We start from the raw sequence: 25,905 nt of genomic DNA, 5'->3' as shown, positions 1-25,905 counted from the left end.
ATTATGATTTGATCTAGTTGATAAGTCGTATTTTTTATTTTTTAAAGAAAAAATTATAAGTTCAGTTATTTTTTTTATTTCGTTTTGTTTTTCCGAATTCCTTGGGGTGCTCCTCATAAACGGATGATTTCAAAACATCGATAGAGATCGCAGACAAGTTTTATAAGGTACAATCAAATTTTATAATTTTGTTATCTAAGTTCATGGCTCATTCTCACAATTTTTTCCTCTGTCTTCCTATGTATAGCGGGGTTGATGTGATATCACCTTTATGTTCTCATGATCTGTCACTGCTTGTACCACCTTTTCCACATTTAACGTCCGTGTCGTATACTTCGGTTCTACACCATTTCATAATGGTATAAATTGTTAATTCAAATTTTCTAAGAAAAATCAATGCCAGGAATCGAATCCTCCCCGATAGGCTAACGCGTTCTCCTTTAAAGTGTGCTTTTTTCTTTATATTACAGATTAGATTACGTTATTTTTTGTACTACTTAAAGGTTATCTTCACACCCAACCCAAGTCTTAAGCTAGCAGCTAGGGTTGTCACATGGCCGAGTAGTAAGCATTTTGTCCTTATTTACTTAAAGTAAATTTTTACTTTTGCTGTGATCTGCATCCTTGACATAATGCAAAACAACAACGGAATGGTATACTTTATTTTCCGCCGAGCTCATTTCCTGTCGTCACGTCACGCCTGTCTCTTTTTAAGAAGCTGAATGGAACGTTCCTCGTAGCCAAGGAACGTTCCATTTCAGCCTTCTGAGGGGAAGAACGTGGACGGCACGTAATTTACGCCAGATTGGTTGCTAGGGCCCGGCTAAAATTAGTATACTTGCCCTGGCCGTACGTGAGGAGGATGCCGGTCTGCTCAATCATCTCCAGACGCCCGGTGTTCTTTATTTATCGCCGGCGAAGCCTGTTGTCCTATTCGTGTATGACTCACAAGGGGGACGACCAGGTTGGTGGGTCACGGATTTGGACCGAACTTTTTCTGGTGATTCTACCCTCCAAATATCGGGCACGTATCCGCCATTTATTGTGAATAGGTGAATAGGCCCTATTTTCGCCAAGTTTTGTTTTTCTTTTTCAAAATTTGAAATTTTCCGTTTTTTAATATTTTTATTTCGCTGTTCTGCTTGCTTAAATCAACTATGTGAATATGTAATTTTACAGCATTTTTTTAATGTAGATTGAAGTATCAAAGTTTATCAATAACCAAAAAATTTCTAAAAACCAAATACTTTTTAAGTAAACTAAAAGTGTAAAGCAAATTTGTGGAACCGATTTACTAAAACCAATCAAACCTTTATCATTTGTTGTTAACCTGGACGTCCTTCACTATATGGCTTTGGTATGTAGAACCTGGATCCAACAGGTTTTCGATCCTCCTTTTTGTCCCAGCCAAATTTTAAAACACCCATGACAGGAAAGGCAGATGTTTCACGAGCCGTAAACACCCCAGAAGGTTTACGGCCACGGATAAGAGCAAATTGCTGTCGAGCTAAGCCGAGTTTCTTGCGTGTGGATCGTTATCAGTCAAGGCCCAGGGCCGAGTCGAGTTTGTGACCGGCCTCTGAGTCACATAAAGACTTTCTCTTTGAATGACTACAGACGACCGGTCTGTTATGCAACGGTTTCACTTACTGAAAAATTCGTTAAACGAAGCAATTACGACTTTAACATGTTTAACGTAAAAAAATCCAAACAGTGAATTGTAATAAAATTTTAAAAAAACTTCAGACCAGGGATTTTTTTTTATTGTTTTATCGACAACACTAAAACGTTGTAGAACCTGGAAACATGTTCTCTGCGTTTGGAAATGTTTTTTATTGCCATACAAACCAAAGAACTACTAAGCTTATTTGTCTGTGCATTTTGTAAAAAGTTGTTCAACGAATTACTCGGGTTTACAGGGCTTCACACAATAACGGATTAACTGAAGATTATGATCTGCCAGACAATAGCATCGCCCACATACACGTCATTTAACCTTAATAACTCGTACTGAAGTTGGCTGATCTGCTGAAGTGTGGGGAGCAGAGAACGATCTGATGAAATTTTATATAAGGTTTTGGTTGAGGTAAAAAAGTCAGCGTCACGAGCGGGATTCGAACCCGCGACCTTCGGCTAAATACGCCGCTGCTCTACCACCTGAGCTATCGTGACTTGGATCTTCTTGGACACCAATTCTCCATCTCATTAGAATCCTATTAGGATTCGCAGTTTGTTCCTGCTTCCCTTGGCACATTCTGTAATTCCTTTCCTTCCAAAATTGGTTAGAAGATTCTTGGATTGTCTGTATCCAATGAGTGAATTCCAAAGTTCCCTCATTTTCTTTTTGTCTTTCTGTCTGAGATACTCGTTAATTGTGTGGGTTCCTATGTCACAGAAGGGTACAGGTCCTCAACGGTGTAGCAGCCCCTTTTCTTGCAAGGGTGTCCGCTTTCTCGTTGCCTTCTACTTCCATGTGTCCTGGGACCCAGCAGAGGCTGACTTTATTTTGCGTACCTAGTATATTTAGTTTGGTTTTGCAGTTCAGCAAAATCCTTGAACTAATGATATTTGAGCTTAGTGCTTTGATGGCTGCTTGGCTATCTGGCATGATAGGTATATTCTTGTTTTTGAACCCTTTACTTAGGTTGAGTTGGGTACATCTTTCCATTGCGTGAACCTCTGCTTGGAAGATACTAGTGTGTTTTCCCGTGGGTTCTGAGTATTTGGTTCCAGGTCAAAATACTCCTGCCCCTATACCTTCTTGTGGTCTAGATCCATCTGTGTACCAAAGGATGGTGCCATTTTTGAAAGAGTTGTTTCCCTCTCTTTCCCTTCTTTTTTGGTACCCAGGTTCATCGGAAGTTTTGGTTATATTCAAACCTCCTGTTCATGACGATTCTTGGAGCCATGAGTATCGGATGGTCTTTCCATAGTCTGTTGCTCTCTCCATTTTAGTTTTATTCCTGTTGGAGGTTGTGATGGCCGATAATGAAACAAAGTTTATTTCCGAACTCAGAGACTTTTATCGTAATTACCCTTACATTGCTCGTCATTATCCGTCCTAGCTGCTTTCGACCTTGTATCGCATTGTTTGACATATTGCGGTTGCTTTGTGGATCGTGTACACTGCACCCTCTTCTCTGGCTTTATTTTGATCCATCAGTATAGAGGTGGTAAAGCTAAAATTGAATCGTTCAAACAGTTTTTGTAGTTTGGTGAGGAAAATGAAAAATAAGTAATGAACGAAACTAAAAAGTTCTTTTATTATTCACACAAATATACAGACAAAACTTAGGCTGACACGCCATGTGTCACACTGCCCTTCACTACTCTACTTTTTCCTTCGTCCTCTTGTCTTTCCCGCCTCAGTCACTATCGACATCACGGTCGAAGACGTCTTTTTATCTCCAGGTATATACATATTATATACATGGTGAGTCAGTTTTAAACGCACCATAGAGAAAAAGCTTTAGTTGCGTTCAAATCTGACGTACATGTGCTTTCCCCATGTTACAAACATAGGTGTGTCAGATTTCGACGCACCATTGGAGAAAATCCATTTCATGAAAACCTCCATTGTTTTTATGTTTGTAATTTGTCAGTCGTTTTTCTATTTGCAATCGCTTAAATTTGACCGACCTTTCTTTTTAGATTTTTATATTTTCATAAATTTTAAATAAATTTTTTTTAACAAACAAATTATTGAGAACATTCTCGTGATTCATTTAATTCTAATAAAAATCAGTTTTTATAACAAACTAAATTACACAATATTGACACAATAAAAGGCAATTAAAAACGATGTAAAATATAAAATTATTTTTTAGACACTAATCAATTTCTTTTCGTTTAATAAAAATCAATTTTACACTCACCATTGAATCTAATGAAGTTAATTTATTGTAAACTTAATGAGAAGAGAATTAATAATAAAATTCTAAATCTCTGAATTAGAAGAATAATGATGAACTGTAATGGTAAACATCAGGAGAAATATAGTAGAACTTTTACCAGAAGAAAACAAAATTAACATAAACAGAACGCACTTTTTCCTATGTTGAAATCTGACTCACTTTGATTTTACATAGAGAAAGCATAGGTGAGTCAAATCCCATCAGAACGCAACTAATCCTTTTTCCTCTTTTGTGCGTCTAAAATTAACTCAACCTATGTTTCATATGTTTATGTGTTGTATAACTTCTCTATATACATATATTTATGAAAATGAGTAAATCGTGAGGGGAACTAACGTAACGGAAAAGAAAAACTGAATATTTCATGAAAGGGGGAACAGGAGGGATTAAACCTAAACAAAATCTCTGGATGGTTGGTAACACCAGTAAATATTTTTAAAAAGGAAATAGTCGAAGACGATTATCATTCTTCTTCATTTTCTATACCAAAACAAGCTAAAGAAATTTTCCTTCATGAACAAAATGGTGAAAGATTCTTTCTTTCATTAAGGATGCAAATAATGGCGAGAACGCCTCTTTTTCTGTTGCCATGACTATTTACACAAACTTTTATTTAAGGACTATTTATAAACATGCACTCTTCTTTAACGATGGGTGATTGGGAAAAATTTGATGTAGGCAAGTCCGTTTCCGTTTCGCTGGCAGGCGGAACGTTCTGCCGTCTGGGCGGAGCTTCTTGCAGCATCTCCGAGACGACCCGCATCATTTTGATCCTGGCCTCTAGTTTCCTTTGAGCGGGTATCCTTTTCAACGAGCTGAACAGACTCATAAGGAAGTGGTAGTCCTCGTCCTTCTTCTGCTCCTTCCGAAGTCTCTTGGTCACCATCATCTTATTGTAGAGGTTCGACGTGCCGTACGGAGGCATGTACATTTCCTTCGGTATGTTGTCTTGCTCCTCTTGGGTTACGTCTATGGAAAGTTGGTCGGACGTCGACGGTTCGGGTTCCGCGATGTACTCGCCGAACTGATGGCTGTTCATCGACGGTTGAGAGAAGCTGTAGTCGTTAAAGTCTTTCTGGATGCCGCTGACGTTCGTCAAAAATGACATTTTCTCAAACAATGACCAGCCTTGGCCCGTGTGATCCGGATCGCTCCTTTTTTTCAACTCCCTCCTGAACGAATCTCTCAGACTGCACCATTTCGTTTTGACCGCCTCACCTTTAAAATAAAATAATTAAAATCACAAGATTATTACACAAGGATTCAGTAGCGGTATAAAAGGTCAATAGGTAAAATTATAATGATCATTTTTTTCTGCCCAAGATTCTGTAGGGGGGGGGGTTGATTTTTCGGTCAAAATTACTCATTTCGTTTAATAAGCTTTCTAGCGGTATACCGTTTTATTTATTTACATCGAACCAATACCAAAACTATAGATAGTTGAAAAAAAGTAAAATGCTAAGTATCTGAGAAAGGGTTGAGAATGGGACCATGGTTTATATGGTATTTTTTCTTCCATTTGGGACGTACAATGTGCTGCAGGGTAAGTTTAACTTTTGTTCCTTTTTTTTTGTGGGGGGGGGGCTCTGAGACATATAAAATATTATTTTTGTCTAGTTTCTCAAGAGCCCAAACATTTTTGTCTAACACTCCAGGGTAGAAACGGAGAAACTAAGAGTGCAAACGTTCTCTCATTGTTTGCAAACATTGTTTTTTCAGAATAACAAAATGTTCTCTGATTTCTTACACCATTTACCAATTTATCATGTTAAATGTTAGTAAATTAATTGTCCGTGTTACTGAAAGACTTAGAAACAATTTCCTCAAATAACATCAATTAACAGGTCTCTGGAGGTAGCTCATTAACGCGCAATTCAGCCTAGTGCTAATTTCGGGCCACTTTTCCCAACAGCAGAATCATCTCCGCTTTATCTTGTTGTATACAAGACATTTTTACGATATGCACAGTATGGAACAACGTAAAAGTAAACTTAAGTGTGATGATTTTTAATAACTTTTATAACAATTTTTGTTTAAACTAATATAAAACTAACAAACAAACGAAAACCGTCCCCCAATTTACAGTTGTAACCGAAAATATTAATCAATTTTTGGGCGAAATCAAAACATTTAATAGGAAGTCGAGCTGTCAGCCACGTAATCAAAGTAAATCTTGAAAATATAGATGGATAACAGAAAAAGACTACCCATGCGGAAACGGACATAATATAGGATTGAAGAAATGATCAGTTATTATTGTTGTTAAAATTGTTATAATTCTGATGGTACATGTTCTTGTCATTATTTACGGAGATTATGTCATTATTTTTATTTTGGACTGTCACTGGGCACCAACCCTGTACTTCACGTGCCATAGTAAAATAAAAATACAATATAATCTCAAGCTCCTCGTCGAAATTAACTCAACTGATCCACAACTCGAATAAAACAAATAATGATTATTCTGAAATCGTGAGATGCGGTCTGGTGTGATGTAGGTTTCAGAAAAACATTTTCTTTATCGTGCCAACGTTTCGATCTTTATTGAGATCATCTTCAGGGCCTGGGATTTACAAACATTGTTTACATTTAACAAATACATTTAGGACCAGACCGCATCTCACGATGTCTGAATAATTATCGATTAACGGTCACTAATCACCACACATTTCTATACAAGAAAAACAAATAATCCTTTTGTGGTTACTCGAGGACGATCGGGAAATTTCTGGGAGTCCATCTCGAGCGACGATGAGCAATACCGCCACTTTCCATAAACTTGAATACATGGCGAGTCGTTGTCGATGGGAAATCACACCCTTCGGTTTATTTTGACGAGGAGATAAAATCTTAGTGAGTGTAAAAAAGTAATAGTTGTAAAATTTATTGACTTCCAAAAATTAAAATGCGCTCTAATGCCTTCCTTTGTGCCCATAAGATCAGTTGTGTAAACGATGATAATAATTCAATTGTTATAATAAAAGCAATTTGACGTTTTTCTACAGTCATCGAAATTTTTTGTACGTAAATGTAGGAATTTACGAATTAAAAAATCACAATGCCCGTTAAACATTTATATGCATATTATATATATTTCATATTATTATAATAAAAGCAATTTGACGTTTTTCTACAGTCAAGAATCAAATTGTTGGAATTAATAATGGAATGTACAAAACAAGCAATTTTTTACAAACTGTTCGCTATAACTTATTTTTTCATTATTTTAAAATCTAATTGCGGCATTGATTTTTTTTACGGGATAGGGGCCCCAATCGAAATTTTTTGTACGTAAATGTGGGGATTTACGAATTAAAAAATCACAATGCCCGTAAAACATTTATATGTTTATTACATATTATTATAATAAAAGCAATCTGACGTTTTTCTACAGTCAAGAATCAAATTGTTGTAATTAATAATGAAATGTACAAAACAAGCAATTTTTTACAAACTGTACGCTATAACTGTTATTTTTTTAATTGCGCAATGATTTTTTTACGGGATAGGGGCGTTATTTGAAATTTTTTTTACGTAAATTAGGAATTTACAAATTAAAAAATCCTAATGCCCATATTTATATTTATATCATATATATTTCATATGTAGGGCGAATTTACTATGAAGCTGGCAACCGTGGTTAAATCGATTCGCCTACGTTTCAGATAATAATTTATTTGGCGGAATTGCAAAGCGTATAGAAATAGTTTCGGAGTAATCACAACATTAGGCATGGATAAATAAGGAAAAGTTTCCGTGGGATGAAGAAGTTTCTGTCGAAACGATCTGTAAACAATTTTCTTTCTAGGTTGCGAACGTCCGATTTCTTTGCCTTCCATTGCTTTTTCAATAATCAAAAGTAATAAATTTGTAGTTAATTTTTGTTTCTCAGTAGATTTTATGTACTTTCCATATTCCCACACACTTCTAGTTATAAATGTAATAAAATTTTGGGTAAAAGTTTTAATCATTTTTATTTTGTTTAACCAAGCCTGGTATTTTAAAATCTCTGGGAAAGGAAATTAACGGGAAACTTAGCGTTCATGGAGAAAGCAATAAATCCTTACTCAACTGGGTACCGTTAGGCTTTAATGCTCTTTCTTTTTCACTCTCTCAGGCTTGGTCTGTCTCTCTCTCTCTCTCTCTCACTCACTCTCTCTCTCTCTCTCTCTCTCTCTCTCTCTCTCTCTCTTCCCCTCCTCTCTCTCTCTCTCTCAATCTGTAAAATATAAATATAAAAAAGTAAATAAAAAGAAAAACTACACAAACAAATAAGAATTTAAAGAAAGATTTATTTATGCATGTCAATTTTCNTCTCTTCCCCTCCTCTCTCTCTCTCTCTGAATCTGTAAAATATAAATATAAAAAAGTAAATAAAAAGAAAAACTACACAAACAAATAAGAATTTAAAGAAAGATTTATTTATGCATGTCAATTTTTTTAAAATTTCATTTGGTATGATCATAAAATTCGATTGTAATAACCAATGACTATCTGACTATCTGTTGACATTGAACCAAAGCCAAAGGATAATGCAGTACGTATTAACAAATACAATATACCAAAATAAGGATTTGGATGTTGCCTAGGGATTCATAAACCATGATCCGTATAAGAAAAGAAGATATGAAGAAGTTATGCTCCTTACGTTTAACATAAGATTTATAATAAGCTTTTTTTTCGGTTTATGATGGTGTGGAGTCGAGGAATAATTCTGTTTAACTTTAATGTGTTATGTGTCTCACTTCGTTCTAAAGCTACCTACGTTCTTCTTCTTTCAAATGGCCTGGTTCGGCGTTAAAATCCTTTTAGCCGATTCAATCGGATATTCCGATTACGACTTTTCAAAAATCGTTAGATATTCAGGATCAAAAAAGTTGATAAATTTAAATTCAAATAAAAATTTATATTTAGGGGTCTGTAGAGGTGCTAAAATGAAAATCCATATTAGTTTCACGAAAAAAAATTGTATGACGATGGTATATAAACCATGGTCCGTGTAAGAAAAAAAGATATAAAGAACTTTTATGCTTCTTATGTTTAACATAAGATTTACAATAAACAAACAATTTATTTATGTATGTCAATTTTTTTTTAATTTCATTTGGTATCATCATAATACCCGTTATTTAAAAAATTCCAATATACTAACCAATGGCTGACTGTATCAACAAATACAATATATCAAAATAAGAATTTTGGAAGTTGCCTGCCTGGTTTAGCCAAAAAAATTTAAAGTTGAAATTGTCCGTTTTTTTTAGTATTTTTTATTTCGCCTTTCTAATTGCTCAAATCAACTATGAGAATATATCATTTTACAGCATTTTTTTAATTGCAATAAAAATATAGTAAAGGCTATGAAAGGTTAACAGTAATCAAAAAAACTTCTAAAAACCATATTTTACTGTAAAATAGGTCATAATTTTTTCTCGTTTTTTTTTTTTTTTTTTTTTTTTTTTCCCCTCGTGAACCTAATATGAAATTTAGTTTTAGCACCTCCAGAGAGAATGTGTCTGGGGTGGGGGGATTAAATGGCAATTAAATGAGCATAAATCGTTATTTAAAGATTAAAAAATATTATTTTTGGTGTATTAATTTCATTGTTGGTTAACATAACAGCAAGAATGTTTTACGAAAGAATATTCTAGTTTGGTATCATTTAAAAAGTATTGCTCGTTTTGCAAATTTTCACAATTGTACTGTATCCAAAGTAGGTCAGAAAATGGTCAAAATTTGACCTCGTTGGCCGATTCTTGGTTATAGAGTTATAAAATCCTTAGATATCGACTTTCGTGGAAATCGGTGAAAATTAATGTTTTGACTGATCATTGTGACGACCTTTCTGCCGGATTGACAGTCCTGGTACATGTTATAACATTTTTCCAAAAACCTACTGAACCAATTTTCATTGTTGATAATTCGTTTTAAAGAAATTGTCAAGTGCATTTTATAACTGTATCAAACATTAAAATCGGACTATTATTTCCTTTTAAAAAAAGTGAAAAATAATTTTGTTATATATTATACGTCTGTAAAAAGCTATGTTCCTTTTCTTTCAAATGGTCTGTATGACGTCAAAATCCTTTTCAATCAGATGTTCCGATAAAAAAATTTATGTCCTGGTTTACTTAAACAATATGTTGTTTTTGGTTATTTATCAACTTTGATAGCTTTACTATATATTTATTGCAATCTACATAAAAAATCTGTTAAATGATATATTCACATAGTTGATTTGAGCAAGTAGAAAGGCGAAATAAAAATATAAAAATAAGAACAATTTCAACTTTCAAAATTTTTTGGGGAAACCAGGTTCTATTCACAAGAAGTAGCGTATACGTGTCTGATATATTGGAGTGTAAAATTTAAAAAATTAAATATATTGGTTCAAATCGGTGATTCACCAACCTGGTAGGCTCCTTAGTTAATTTAAGCTTAAATTCAATTTTCATAATTTTTTGGGGAAACCAGGTTCTATTCACAAGAGGTAGCGTATACGTGTCTGATATTTTGGAGTGTAAAATTTAAAAAAATACATATATTGGTTCAAATCGGTGATTCACCAACCTGGTAGGCTCCTTAGTTAAATTAAGCTTAAATTAGTTGAAATAGATATCATAATAAAAGTCACAAAAAGTAAAGAATTTCATTGCCGATACTTTTTTTTTTTAAATATATCAACCACCGGGGTGCCGGTGATTTTGATAGAACATCCATTTATAAAAGGAGAAATAGGTAAGATGGCGTAAGGGTTTAAGAGTAGAACCATCGTTTTAAACCAGTCATTTGTAAGTTGGGTTCGAATTTAGGTCCGCTGGATTCGAACCCGAGACCTTTACCTTACAGTGAAGAGACGCCGTGTCAACGCCTTACCTCATTACGGCCACCGACGCCCCGTGAAAAACTGTTCATTTTTATTCTAATCGCATTTTATACTAATTATCTGTCATGGTATTTATCATTCCAGGATCGAGTCAACTTTATAGGTATTTATTTTTGGTATAGTCAACGGTATAGGTATTGAAAGCCTAGCTTAGTAGTAAATTTATTAAGGTGGAAAGAAACCAGGTATTCCGTGGTAGTTTAATTTGTTTAGAGATGGCGTTTCGGTCTATACATCTTCCACATAACCATTATATTCCACTGGTTTTAAGGCGTCCTTTAAGCTACGCGGTCACTTAGTTTTTTTCTGCCTGTCCTTTCTTCAACGGGGCAACTTGCCCCAACTCAATTCAAATAAGGTTGACATTTTCCTTTGTCCACACTGTTGTGTTGCATCGGCCGATAGTTTTATGTATAACTTTGATATTACCCATATTGATTGCTCGTTGTAAAATCTAGAAATTCTACTCTTGGAATGCTGAAAAGCTTTATAGCCCGCACATCCAACTGTAAATAAATTAAATGCATTCGCATAGTTAATCCAATTGGTGTAAAATTCATACGGGATCATCTAGAAAGCAATGTGCATAATCCCTGAAAATTTCGTAAGAATCCGACAATTGTTTTGTGCATGCGCATGCGCAAATGTTAATTCATAGGGGATCATCTAGAAAGAAACTCCCATAATCCCTAAATATTTCATAAGAATCCGAAAAAATTTTGAGCATGCGCATATGTTAATTCATATGGGATTATCTAGAAAGAAACCCGAATAATCCCTGAAAATGTAATAAGAATTTTTTTGTGCATGCGCATGCGCGTAGGGGATCATCTAGAAAACAACAATATCCCAGAAAAGTTCATAAGAATCCAGAAGACCCTAATGGTTTCGGAGATATACCTGTGTATGAATTTTACGTATTTGCATACGCCTGCGCATAATTTGAGTGGAAATTGTGATTTTTGAGGATAAAATTTTTTTAGGCTTACCACCGATCTTCGGTAGTTCGGAAGCAAAAGAGAGCTAAACGACAATTTTTTAGCGAGCCGTTGATGGATGGTGTGGTTTTTTTAAAACACCTTTCGGCTACCGGTTAATTTTGCATTTCATTTAAAACCTAACAATAATAACTCGTTTTTTATTACATATACTAGTATACTTGCAAGTAGTAAAAATTTGTTCTGCTTTCAGTAAAAAACGGCCTGAAATGACTCAGGCCTGATTTTCTTGTGCACAGATTGACACAATTAACCTACTCTTCAATTCGCAGATTATTTTTTTAGTGTGTAGTTTTTAGTGACGTTAATTAATTTTATTTAGAGATGGTGAGACACTATCTGGTGTGATTGTAGGCTTAGAAAAACATTTTCTTTATCATGCAACGTTTCGGTCTTTATTTAGATCATCTTCAGGGCTCAAAGTGTGTGTTTTCTGTGTAGATGTGTCATGGTTTCGTGCCGTGTTGGGAGTGTTCACTCAACACGACACACAACCGTGACACATCTTAACACTTACATCAAACCAGACCATATCTCACGACTTCTAAATAATCATTTTTCTAGTATTTTCTACCTACTAATTATGTGATTTTCACAATGGAGAAAATTCATTTTAAACATTTTGGGTAACTTACAATCCACATGAAATAAAAAATCTACCTATTGAATCACTTACGTGTGAAACCCATTTCTGCGGCAATGTATGTCCAAAGCATATTTTTCTTTTCCCTGTTGTGGTAGAATGGATTTTTTGGGTTCCAAAGCGGTTCCTGCGGCTGGATAAGATCGATCAGCCTCACGCTGTCCATTTCTGTGATCGTCTCCAGGATTGAACGGTCGGCTCGTGACTGACTGGTGTTGCAGGGGGGGCCAGGGCCGACAGGCATGCAACGACCGACCGACCGACGGCTGGGCCAATCCTGCACAGGCCGCTCCCACCACCAGCGCTCCCCTCTGTCTGTCTGACGATTATTTTTAACGCGTACCCATGGAGACACGCCCCACCATCTTAACACAATACCTTCAACCTAAATTAACAAATTATTATGGAATACGGAAAATTTCAACAAATACGTTACTATTAAATCACCCTAACTACTGTAAACTTAATCGTTTTGTGTCGTATTTAGTGATCATTAATTAATTAATTAATTATTTGGAGATCGTGAGATGCGGTCTGGTGTAACACATTAATCACAGATTGAAATCAAAACTCAAGAAACACAGATAGCTGCCTCAACTATTCATCACACCATGCCCTTCATACAATACTAAATACGGCCAAAGGACTACGTCACAGCATTATTTCCCTAAGCCATGAACCTGACTAACAGAGTCAGTATCATGGCAAGACGATCGTAATGTACACCGTTGGGAGCAAAAGAATAACGAGGTTGGAGCAGCCCTAGTCATCAATGGAAAAGACATCCTGCAAGAAATAATACAAATTAGACTGGCTAGCCCAAACAACCTAGCTGAACTTCTTCAATGTCTCGCCCAGCAGGATGTTGAGAAATTGAACAAAAACGTGATATTGATGACAGACAGCCGCATATCCATTGATAAGATTTAAAAGTACAAAACACGAAGCCTGATAATATCGTGGTATGGAAGATCAGTATTGAAAAGGTGCCAGCGCACACAGGTATCCGAAGTAATGATTCCGACGCAGCAGCAGAGGAAGCCACAGAAAACGCTGAACTCGAAAAACAGTAGTGCCGAAAAGCTACGTCATCTCCATGGCCTCGAAAATGACATTGGCCCAATGGGAAGAACGTTGTAGGCGTAATACTAAAGGTCTTCAAACTAAAAAGCTCTTCCCAACGGTAGAATCGAGGATGGCAATAAAACTGAAACACCACCATATGCTTACCCCACTTACAAGCGGCCATGGACGAACTCTAGAATATCTCTGTAGATTCTACATAACACAGGATTCGGAATGCGATTGTCCAAGGAGACATTAACAAACGTGGGACCATATCTTATTCGACTGCCCCATTCAAGAACCACGCCGAAAAGCTCTAATAAGGGACGTTCATTTTTTCACATCCTACATGTATTTGTATAATTTGAAAAATGTTTATAATCTCTCACGATCTCCAAATAATCCTTAATCATTATGATTACAATAGATTTTGGTATCTATTGTGTTTACCCTAACTTTAATTTTTATAGTTATTCAGATATCGTGAGATGCGGTCGGGTCTCACGATATCTGAATAACTATCGATTAACGGTCACTAATCTCTACACATTTAATTTTTATTTTTCAGAAAAAAGTTATTTTTTAAGTCCTTAAATTGAAGTAGAGAAAACTATATATATTACCTCATTATCGACATAACAAATGCTAATACAAGGTTAAAAAAGGTCACATCTTTTTGTCGTACCTAGTATAGTAATTTGTTGACGTCGTGAGGAGCGGTCAAGAATGAGGTAGTTTAAAAAAACACCTTTTTCATTTTTTGCCGACGTTTCGACCTTTATTCGGCTCATCTTCAGATCCTGAGTAAATTACAAAACATATGTTGATTGGAAAAAATACAATTTAAGATGTAAATATAAATTTTGAACCAAGTATTTCATACTCACATAAAGTGTGGTGCTATTCTTGTGGTGTCATATTGGTGTGCGCATTAATTACAGATCAGATACATGCAAAGTCAGCCGTAGCTACGCCAACATCATAAATCAAAAAACTTATTAAACCTTAATTTTATTTTTCCCTTTCCTTCTTTATCACACTGATACCTACACTGATAGGCAAAAAATTTCACCCACTTGTAATATAACTTGATTTGTATATATTTTTATATATTAATGAGTCTAAAAAGTCTTTGTCTAAAAAAGTAAAAACAAAAGTAAATTGCCAAGGAAAATAATAATATTTTATATAATATTTTTGTGTAATTGTCGGTAGTTCTTCACTGTTGACGTATAGACATGGGCAAGGCTGTTTAGCGTGAACGTAATTTGGGTGCATTCGTTGAGCTTCATTTTCCGCGTTTTGCATCATTCTTCAATTAGCTCAAGATATTGGAGTTGTCTTGGGTAGATTGGATTTGGGAGATAAAATAACAGTAACGTCTGCGCAGTAAGGATGTTGTTGGGATGTATCGGCAGATCAGCACTATATTTTATATAGGATGAGACCAAGGATGTTCCGTTGTGGGACGCCGGCTGGATCAGTCTGACTTCTGAAAACTCGTTGCCGAATCTCACTTGAAGCAGCGTTCGGTTAGATTTTACGATTTGGAAATAAGAAGTGGATAGGAACTGTTTTAGTTTGTCCTTGTCAAAAGCTTGGGACATGTCTAGAAATGCACCCGAGTTCTCCTGTTCTCTAAAGCAGAGGAAATAGTATCAACAACCAAGAAACATTGCTGAATCGTGGAATGACGAGGACGGAAACCAATTGTTCTAAATGAATGCCATTATGTATATCTAGGATGGGTATTAGCCATTTTAAAGAGTCTTTCAAGGACTTTGGACATTACTGGGAGAAGGCTGACAAGTCTGTAAAATAATATGCGGCTTGGAAGAAGGGTTTAGGTGTGAGAGTGATTTTGGCATACTTCCATAGTAGGGGAAAGTGAGAGCTTCGTCTGAATTGAATTGTAAATGATCATCAATAAAAACTATGGCCTTCTGTCAGAGGTTTCGGAGTATTATGGGAGTGTAAGTGTCCGGGTGATTTTTTATTTGGGGAATTGTGAATATAGAAATTTACTTCACATAGCTTAAAAGGTTTAATAGCGGGATAAGGAGGAAGCGGAGAATCAAGGTTTTCTCTTATTTGCTGTTCATGGTGTATGTTGTTCATATCAGGATGAGGAGTAAAGGTAAATGGTTTCCTTCTCGCCTTAATCAATCCTACAGACTGACAGGCCTGGTTCAGATATCTATTACCATAGTAGAGTGACTTCATGTGAAATAATTAAGGAGGAAAAGTTTAAACTTAGTTCGATATGCTCAACCAACCAAGCAGAATTTACAACCCTATTACAATACAATAAATGGCTATTCGTTCTGACTAACCACAATGAAATATGTTAAGTGTTTATTTTCTCCGATAGCAAGATATCACATCAAAGCTTGATCAATTACAGAAAACAAACAACTATAGAGTATAAAATTCTTTTTTTTTTTTAATGTTTTTTAATCATAAAAAGTTCAAATTTTGCATAGGTATATGTCGGCAAATGTTAATTCCGTTATTGTTCAAAAGAAAACGCCTTTTCTCTAGCCATTTCAGTCAATATTACCCAGGGTTCACAAACTTCTAATAAATTCACTAATTTCGTGGTCCGCTTGACTAATTAATATATTACAATGAATTAAGGTTTTTAGTTGAGATAAAAAAGTCAGTGGCACGAGCGGGATTCGAACCCACCATTTCGGCTAGATACGCCGCTGCTCTACCACTTGAGCTATCGTGACCTCGATCCACTCGGACACTAACTTAAACTACATCATTAACAAAAGGTGGGGTTGAGATGGGAATTTAGCGTCCGAGTGGAATAGCTCAAGAGTGGTAGAGCAGCGTCGTATCTAGCCTAAGATCGTGGGTTCGAATCCCGCTCGTGCCATTGACTTTTTTATCTCAACTAAAAACCTTAATTAATTCTAATAAATGTATAATTTTTTGCGAATACCCTAAAAGCTCAAGTTTCGCCTAAGATAATTTTTGCCTTAAAATTTACGTAACTTCAAATTATAATGCAATAATCCGAACACAACGTAATTCCCATTCAGGGATTTACGAGAGTATTTCAAATACGAAGTACGCGGTTATCAACCTTCAGGGTGCGGGTGTTAAAAAAAACCTTTTACAAGTATTAATCTTTATGTAAGGTATTGGTTGAGATAAAAAGTCAGTGTCACGAGCGGGATTTGAACCCACGACCTTCGCCTAAATACGCCGCTGCTCTACCACTTGAGCTGTCGCGACTTCGATCCACTCGGACCAACTTCCCATCTCAACCCAACTTTCGAATTTTCCCTCCTTTTTGCCATTTTTCAAGTACAAAAAATTAGGCTGTCAGAAATATACAGCCGGAATAAAAACCAAAATAAAAATTTTCCAAAAATTAAACATTGATAATAAGTGTTGGTTTGGCAAGAAAGTAACGACGTTTTTCAGTTATAGGATTAATTAGCACAATATTTACATTTTTTGTATATATTATTTTCTATTACATGTACGCTTGTTTAATACCTAAATTGAAAGTCTTTTTAATTTAATTTAAAGATTTCTCCTCAGTTTCTGTTTTAAATTTCTTGAATTGTGTCGATAATTTAATAGCTAATTATGTCTTTGGATGAAACGCATGTAAGTATAGTTTACTTTATGAATTCCAAAAAAAAAGAATATTGCAACAGTTGCAACTGCAAATTTGTGTGCAATATTTTGATACTAAATGTTCGTAAAGTCCATCGGTGGTTGTTCCTTTTAGAAAAAAGGAATTTTGTTCTTGAAGATGATGCGCGAAGTGGAAGTCCTTCTGAGGTTGACTTGACTGATATTGAGGCCTAGGCTAGAAGAAAATCCCTTTTTGGCGACTCAAAAACTAGGAGAGATGTTCAATGTTTCGCGTACAACTATTAGAAACCATATCCCAAGACTTGGGTTTGTTCATGTTGTACCTGGATCCCACAAGAACTCAGCGAAAGGAATTTGACGTATCTTATCTCAATTTGCTCTTCACTCCTCTTTCATAGATTGGTAACAGGCGATGAAAAATGGATCACTTACAAAAACATAGTACGCAAAAAATATTATTGCCAGCCCAGTCAACGGTCCCCCAGTTGTTCCAAAGTATGCTGTTCGGTGGGACAGGTGTTATTGCATTCTGAGCTTTTACCACAAGGGTAAAAGGTTAACAGTGAACTGTACTGTAACAGCTAACACGTTTGGAACTTCAAATAACGAAAAAGGGCCTGCACTAGCAAACAGAAAAGGCGTAGACTTGCACCACGTCAACGCCCGCCCCCTCATTGCTTTTAGAACCAAACTCTCTGAAACCAAACTAATCTGAATTGGTAAATTTTACTCTCCGGACATTTTATTTTGTGACTGCTATTTACTAAGGTCTTTACAAAATTTTTTAAATGGCTAAAACTTTGAAAGAGAGGGGGCGTCGGTGGCCGCAACGGTTTAGGCATCGACACGGCGCTCATCACTGTAAGGTAAAGGTCCCGGGTTCGAATCCAGCGGCCCTGCATTCGAACTCGACATACTTACAAACGTTTTTTTTTTTTTTTTAAACACCGGCACCCCGAGGGCTGATATAACCTCTGCTGTTGCGAACCCTCGTAGGCAATTTTTTGCGACAGGAATAGACATGCTACCTGAAAGATAGCAAAACGTAACTGCAAACAATGGACTATACATCTCAGAATAATTAAAAACACACCAAGTATAAAAGCATATATTTTAAAAAAAAGCCATTATTTTCTTGCCAACCCAATATTTTAAACAATAATTGCGAGGCGAGTAAATTGAAGAATACATATCCAATTCAAGGTCATCTGTACACCGTTTAGGCGAGTCGATTCCACTGGCAATTTGCGCAATTATGACTCATGCTGTGATATTGGCAAGCCCCACACATAGCGCTATTTGTTGGATATTTTCTTCCAATTTAACGCCTCTTTTCTCTCCCGCAGGGGTTAGAGAAAGGGAAAACTTTTCCTGCTTCTTGTTGAAAAGTGTTGTTTGTATACGAAAGCAACCTTTCTCACCTTGGACCCAAGCCCAGGGGCCGATGCCAATATTCTCCAACAAGGATCATTTCAGTCAATGAAAGAAAATTTCGAAATGTTTGGCCATATTTCTACCAAAACGGGACGGTTCGACAGTTTGATAAAAAACATATGGCTAAAAAACACGGCTATTCCAAAAATAGAAGGAAGCATCACTGTATATTTTAACTTCCTACCCAACGTGTAGATTTGCAATAATGTTTGGTATAAAAGGGTTCCTTCCGCAGATCGTCTAAGCTCATTCGTATTTAAATTGATGTGTCTACATCATTATCTCAATATAATTGCTACCAGCCTTCATTATGATAATTTTGTAAAAAAATCGGAAATAAGGCCAATTTGAAAGAAAAAACTCAATTTCTTCGTTAAGCTTTGGAGGAATATATCATTGTCATTACAGTTTCATAATTGATCAATGTCAATATTGTTAGTAGATGTATATAGTAGTTCATATTTTTTAACCTTGCAAATTATTAACAACAGTTTCAAAAAGAAGAAAGGGCAAAAGTTAAATGAAGGAGCTGGAGTGTTTTCTTTTCTTTCAGTTTGCCTTCTCTAAATCAATATGAAATAGAAAGGCAAAATTTATAGAAAGGGAAAATATTTAAAAGATCAGAATTTGTTGGATCGCATCTGTTAATTGATAGCTGTTAATAAATAATACTAAAACTGTTAATAAATAATAAGAAGGATTTAATTAAGGAAGAAGCATCACGTGCGAGCTGGGTCACCCTGCCCTTTCGAGAAACGCTTACAAAGATCCTCGGCCAACCTCGTGTCGCTCAGAATTTCTTTACGACTTAGGTCAAGTTCCAAAAAGGCTTGGCACGCCATAAACATTCATTCGAACACCATGTTAAACTAATCGGTGCTTGATCACTCTACTGTCTACTCTCTCGCGGGTTTAGATTTCACTCAAATGCGTTTCTGCTTTACGCCATCTTCAGTAAGGAACAATCTGTTTTGGTGGATGAATTATATATTTACGTTGATTTGGAGAGTTTTTAATGAGGTGAGAAAGTGGTATGTGAATGTGAGTTACGTTTGTGAGTTTATATGTTAGAGTGGAGAATATTCAGGTTTTATGTAAAGAAAAAACGTGGTTTTCTTAAATAAACAATAAAAAATCGTAACTTTAAACGAATTGAGATAAAACCATGAGGTTTACGCCATTCTATTAAAAATTGGATCGGGAGTGCTAACATTACATAAAGTAATTATTCAGAAATCGTGAGATGCGGTCTGGTGTGATATAGGTTTCAGAAAAACATTTTCTTTATCATGCCAACGTTTCGATCCTTATTGAGATCATCTTCAACTCAGTCGCAGCTACGCCAATATCATTAATCAAATTCAATATAGATAACATACATATATCATTATATTACATTCCACACATAAAATATTTTTCACGTTGTTTCCCTTCGTCGGCTCTTTTCACCTCAAAGAAGCCGACGCCTTATACAAAAATGTCTTTTCTATACCGACTTCCTTCCCCACCCCTTCAAAATCCAACATATATAAACATAAAACAGCAAAATCTCACTGGCACTCTCAACACGACACGCAAGAATGGCACAATTACACAGAAGACAAACACTTTGAGTGAGTAGAAATACTTTGATTGAATATAAAAAATATATTTTGCATTGTATAAATTCACTTTTCCACATCCTAAATGTATTTGTTAAATGTAAACAATGTTTGTAAATCCCAGGCCCTGAAGATGATCTCAATAAAGATCGAAACGTTGGCACGATAAAGAAAATGTTTTTCTGAAACCTACATCACACTAGACCGCATCTCACGATTTCTGAATAATTATCGATTAACGGTCACTAATCACCACACATTACCTAAAGTACAACTTGAGTCAGTATGGAAATAAAAATTTTCACCTTCAATAATAATTCTGGGAAAATATCTTATTTTCTAATCTTATTTGAGCAGTTATCTAGTTAAGTGATGAACGTTTGATGAGGGATTAATTTGCCCATGCAAGAACAATAATAACAGTTTTAAATCTTTTATGCTAATATTCAATATACATATCTAATGGACGGCACTCCTAAGTGTCTGTTATTTTTAAGCTTTTACCCAACGCCCATCCGATATCAAATTTTTGTTTATTTCTAACTAAATTAACAAATTAAACTAGATCAAAAATCCTTATATGTTTAGCGGTCATAATTTACCTATTTTAATTAGGCCAATTAATTATATTTTATCTGGCCGAGGTGAAAAAGTCATTGTCATGAGCGGGATTCGAACCCATGACCTTCTAACGAAGTCACGATCGCTTTAGTGGTTGAAGCAGCGATGTATTGAGGCGAAGGTCATTTGTTTGAATCCCGCTCGAGACAATAACTTTTTCATCTCAACCAAGACTTTAGATGTATAACGAATTGAATTAACTAACAATTTATTACCTTCTTTTGTTCATAATAACGCATTAAGAGCACAACTAGGTAAAACAATTGTTAGTTAAATTGCACTCATTCATTAGATGATTTTCCGGTGTTTTGATTTTCTATCACCATCATAATTATACATTTTTTTAATTAAAAATGAATTTCTGGTCTCGTTTAATTTGACTTACATTAACATAAGTATGTTATAATTAATATAACGATAAAAATAGATATAGTTTGAAACAAACAACAAAACACGTCCGGTGTCCGTTTTTTATCTTTAAGTGTATTTTATATATCGTAAATAATACGTGATGTATAATAATTTGTATTAATTTTCCTGATCCGTTCCTATATTGCAGAAAATCAGAGTGATGTTTCATCATCCGAAAATACAAAATATTGAATCGGTCAGCATTTTCATCCTTTTCGAATGTAGAAATCAGCGTATGATATATGCTAGATACACCTCTAGTTATGTGCACTTCATACACCAAAGTTTTTATGTTCACCGTTAAAATCTAGCGGATCTGCTGCCATTGCTTCCATGTCTTCCTTATATTCTTTCTCATACATTTCCTCGTACATTTCGCGAATACTCCTGCGATATGCACTGTTGTATCGTTTGTCGCGTGGCGTGTACTGCGTCGATCAAATGGTCACACCCCACCAACATGCGATAAGGCGTTGGGTCACGTCATGTCGCGTTGCGTTGCGTCGGTAAGTGTACCCAGCTTTATTGTAATGTTTGTTTCTTGAAAACTGTCTGAATGTCTATAAAACACGTTTGTTCTGGTGCCAAAATAAATGTTTTATTATGGTACTGCACCCTCTCGGATTTACTTTTATCTAGGCGCTGCTCTTTTATTCTCTTCTCGCTTTGTCTGTAGTTTTACTTTTCATCTTGAGAATTCCACAATTTTGCCTTATCTCTTGCGATTATCGCACCCAAGGGGGCTCGGGGAGATTGACGTTGTAGCACAGCCTCCCGGAGCGGGCGGAAGGGCGGAATGCACCTTCGAGGGAGGCCGTCCGGATGAAGACGGGGATGCTGGAGAATGTAACGAGGTGCTACCCCGACGGGATCAATACGGCCCGACAGTTCAATATTCCCTGGCCGCAAACCCGCAAGCGCCGACGTCAGCCCGGTCGACCCTTGAATTGTTTAAACAAACATTTCTCCTCGCACATAAACGTCATCCGATTGGAATCCAACAGGTAGGGATAACGACGACCTGGAAATTTTTTCAACTTTTTCCATTTTCGATTTCCAACAGATGCATCCGTCGTTCTCGCCTCATGCTAAATAGTCCTAATAAATTAACCCTGTTGAAAAGAATATAACGTTATAGCCAAACCTGCGAAATTCTACCCATCCAAAACATTTAAGTACTTGGATTAATGCAGATTGAATAGTTACAATAACAATATGAACATTCATGGACCGACCAGAATTACGCACTAAGAACAATCAATCCCCTGCGACTATCCTAATATCCTTACCTATTTTTTTTTAATATTTAAAAACTTTATTCATGCAAACATATCTAGAGGAAGCAACTAAGGTGTAACTTCTTCTTTATAAACGAATCATGATAGAAATTTGCATGATGTTTGTGTGGATGTTATCTCCGGTTCAACTGGTTCAGTCGTTGATGTATGGTGAAATACAGTGGATTATTTTCTTGCAATCAACAACGTTCAACATTCAAATTTTGGTTTAAAAAATCTGACATAATAACACTTGTCTATCTATCTAATTAGCGGATTGGTGGTCCAACAACCAAGAGGAGATGCTGGCAATGAAAATAAAAGGTTTAAAGTTGCTGTTACCCCAAACACCTTTCAGAAATAAAATAGTAATAATATATTTTTACATAACTAAAAATCATATAAAACAATAAAAACTTAAATGAAATGGCCCATGTAATAAGACAGTATATAAATATACTAAATGATAAAGTATGGAGAACAACAATGAAGGATAAAGGCGCACGCAGTTCATCACGGAAATGAGGAAGCAGAAAAACATGTTAAGGAATCTGCCGAGTACTTGGAATTTGAAGTTACCTATGCAAAAATTCTAATCGGTTACATTAAAAAGAAATGTGCCGAAAAGATATTTGAAAATTGGGAAAATATATGGAAAGATTTAGTCAAGGGTAAGCAATCAAAAGAATATTTCTAAACAATTAAACGCTATCTGCTCCAATATTGTTGCACCATAAGCTGACGAAGATGCTAAGCTGCCATGGGAGACACCTTGAATACCTCTATCGGTTTAACACCGTAGAACAACCTAAACCTCAGAGATTCAGAAACTCTTTTTCTCCTCCTCATTTTCTCTTTAGAATAGAATAAAGCGGAAAAGTGTTTATTATTATTTCATTCCAAAAGATACATTTTCTTACAAAAAACAGTTAAATGCTAAATGCAAAATAACTCAAAACACAAATAGGCTGAGCCCGTCTTGTGAGTTGGCTTAATTTAATAAATTATGCTGTTTTATCAATTTTATGATATGATTTAGGAACATATTTGCATTATTATTATTTGTTTTCTGTTTATATCTCCTTACTTTCTCCCATCGATCTCTATTTAATTAAACCTTTTTACCACTTTTCCATTTGTCTTATTTCGTCGCTTAGGAATACCTCCCTTATCTCACGCTCTCCTTTTCACAAACACCATGTCTCTTTCCCTCCCTCTCATTCTCTCAATCCGCATATCTTTTTATCCATTTTAAATCTTAAAACAGCTTTAACCTACTTTTTTTCATTAGTTTTCTTTATCTTCTTTATGTGTCTGTCTATATATGATTTCCTTTCTGACACTTCCTTCTTTCTCTTCCTCTATCTTACCCATAACTATTTCCTTGTCGCTCCCTCTCTTTATCGATCATTTCATTTGTCTAGCCCTCTTTCTACGATTTCTGTAATTATCAATCTTCCTACTTTCCTCCTTTACTTATTGCCCCTCTTGTGGTGTCAAAGATTTTTTCTCTTTCTTTTTTTTTTTAATTTGGACATATTTATGTGAAAAATTGGCCGCTATCTACTCTCATTTCTCCCTATTCAACTTTTTCTCTACGATATTATTTTAATTACAGTTTAATTTTCGTGTCGAAATGTCTTGGTGCAAACAAAACTTAGTAAACTGAATATAGGACGGCTTAATGTCCAATAACACGTTGGCTTCGCCGCGAGGAGTCAGCTCACTGTATAATATATTTTCCATAATAATAATAATAATGCATGGATTAGGTCGGGTTTCGAACTCAGAACCGTTAGGGTGGCATATACTAGTCGGACAACCATCCACTCGGCCACCGCGGTCCTCCAACTTGGCGCCATTGTCGTTTCAATGAAGTCTCCTGAGATGCAGTTATTGCTAGCTGAAAACTTCAACCTACTCAATTTTTTGTCATGTGTAATTTACATTCATTACCAAATTTACACAAGGTTTTTTATTTTATTTATTTGCGTTATTGTCATAATAGAGATTATATTACTGTGTTATTGTTTGATGAAGGGACTCGGACCTCTTTTTACAACCTACGTAACATTTTTATAATATATTCTATACATTTCTGTTTCTTTGCATTTGCCAAATGTCTCGGGCTATAAATGTTATGGTATTCTTTAACTGACTCCCTAGTTTACAGATAAAGGGAATAAATTTAAGAGGTACAAAAAAGGGAAGAAGAAGCATCATACCGCTCCTCGGCTTTAAGTGTTTACCAATCTTTTATTCCTGAAAAACTTTTATAAAAATCCCTGCTCACATTATTGTACTTGTACATCAGGGGTATGTTACAAGCTCGGGTTAAAATCGGCCATAATTATGGTTTTTCCTAGTTGTAAAATTTGCAGGTTTTCAATTAATTATTCTTTTTATCTAAGGCCTTGGTTGAGGTGGAAAAGTCGGTGTCACGAGCGGGATTCAAACTCTCGAACGGCTGAATCCGAAGGTCGTGGGTTCGAATCCCGCTCGCGTGACACTGACTTTTTAATTTCAACCAAGACTTAGACAAAAAAAAATTTAATTGAATAATTAATATGGCCAATTCTGACTGCTAAATATATATGGATCAATTTGTAGTTTTGTTAACCAGTCAGCTAACATTTCGTTTCTGTAGATTTCTTTTTTGTAAACCTAGTCGCTTCAGGAAAAATCTTAAAAAGGTTTACGTCCAAGAAAGTCTTGAACCAAGGATCACTAGGGAGCCTGGTGTGTTGTAAAAACTGCTCCGGTTCTCTTCGATGCATGTTTTTACGGACATTAATAGCGCCAATTCCAGAAAAGGATTTTTACACATGGCTAACACTAATGAGCTTTTAAGAATGCCCGTTAATTCAGTAAATTTAGGTTTCTTTGGTAGGACATCATAGTTTGAACATGTGGCAAAGGGATATCGGCGTGCCTAACCTTACTCACGGCATGACGTGGCTATCATATTGATTTTTCCCTTCAAATCAGACAATCCTGCGCTGACAGCCCGTGAGAAAGCCGTTGAACTGGGTAACGTTTCAATAGCGGTTGCTTTGTTCACTGTATTCAATAGTCAAATCTGATAAAATTATTTCCTTCCCAATAAAAAATATTTGGTAACCTTTACATCATAAATAATTCTTCGAATGACAAAATATTTAAAACTACTAATATGAAAAAATTCATTTAAAAACTATCCAATATTACTTTTGGCTATCTTCTTCGTCTACAGAATACAGGTTCTTTTCTCTTTGATTTCGTGTACAATGAATGAGAATTTGTTTTTAAAAAAATTAGTATAATGAAAGTAATAGACTTTACATAAAAATAATAATTAATTGAAATAAGTAATTTGATCAATTAGACCATTAAACATAAATGGATTAATAGTAAAATATTTGACTATTACAATATTACGGTACAATATTCAAATAGTACGT

General features: G+C 35.5%; 2 protein-coding genes and 1 non-coding gene across 5 annotated transcripts in view; 1 reads left to right on the top strand and 2 right to left on the bottom strand.

Annotated features, from left to right (window-relative positions):
* The window catches only part of LOC106670168, a 276,453-nt gene that overhangs the window by 238,254 nt on the left and 12,294 nt on the right, over positions 1–25,905 (top strand). The gene's annotated exons all lie outside the window — the stretch shown is intronic.
* On the bottom strand, positions 2,100–2,172 carry Trnan-auu. Its single transcript has one exon. It is a non-coding gene; the product is annotated as a tRNA-Asn (tRNA).
* LOC106670171 overlaps positions 3,240–25,905 on the bottom strand; it is a 38,299-nt gene continuing 15,633 nt past the window's right edge. Inside the window, exons 3-4 of the mRNA XM_014400257.2 lie at positions 12,472–12,823; positions 3,240–5,132 (exon numbers count right to left, since the gene is read on the bottom strand). Coding sequence (XP_014255743.1) covers positions 4,528–5,132; positions 12,472–12,682 — 816 coding nt within the window. The 5' untranslated portion in view covers positions 12,683–12,823 and the 3' untranslated portion in view covers positions 3,240–4,527. The remainder of the gene's footprint in view (positions 5,133–12,471; positions 12,824–25,905) is intronic.

The sequence above is a fragment of the Cimex lectularius genome, unplaced genomic scaffold (assembly GCF_000648675.2).
Source record: "Cimex lectularius strain Harlan isolate CLEC.00 unplaced genomic scaffold, Clec_2.1 scaffold134, whole genome shotgun sequence".
Lineage (NCBI taxonomy): Eukaryota > Metazoa > Arthropoda > Insecta > Hemiptera > Cimicidae > Cimex > Cimex lectularius.
Note: the sequence above shows the minus strand (reverse complement) of the source record. Positions and strands in the feature narration are given on the sequence as shown.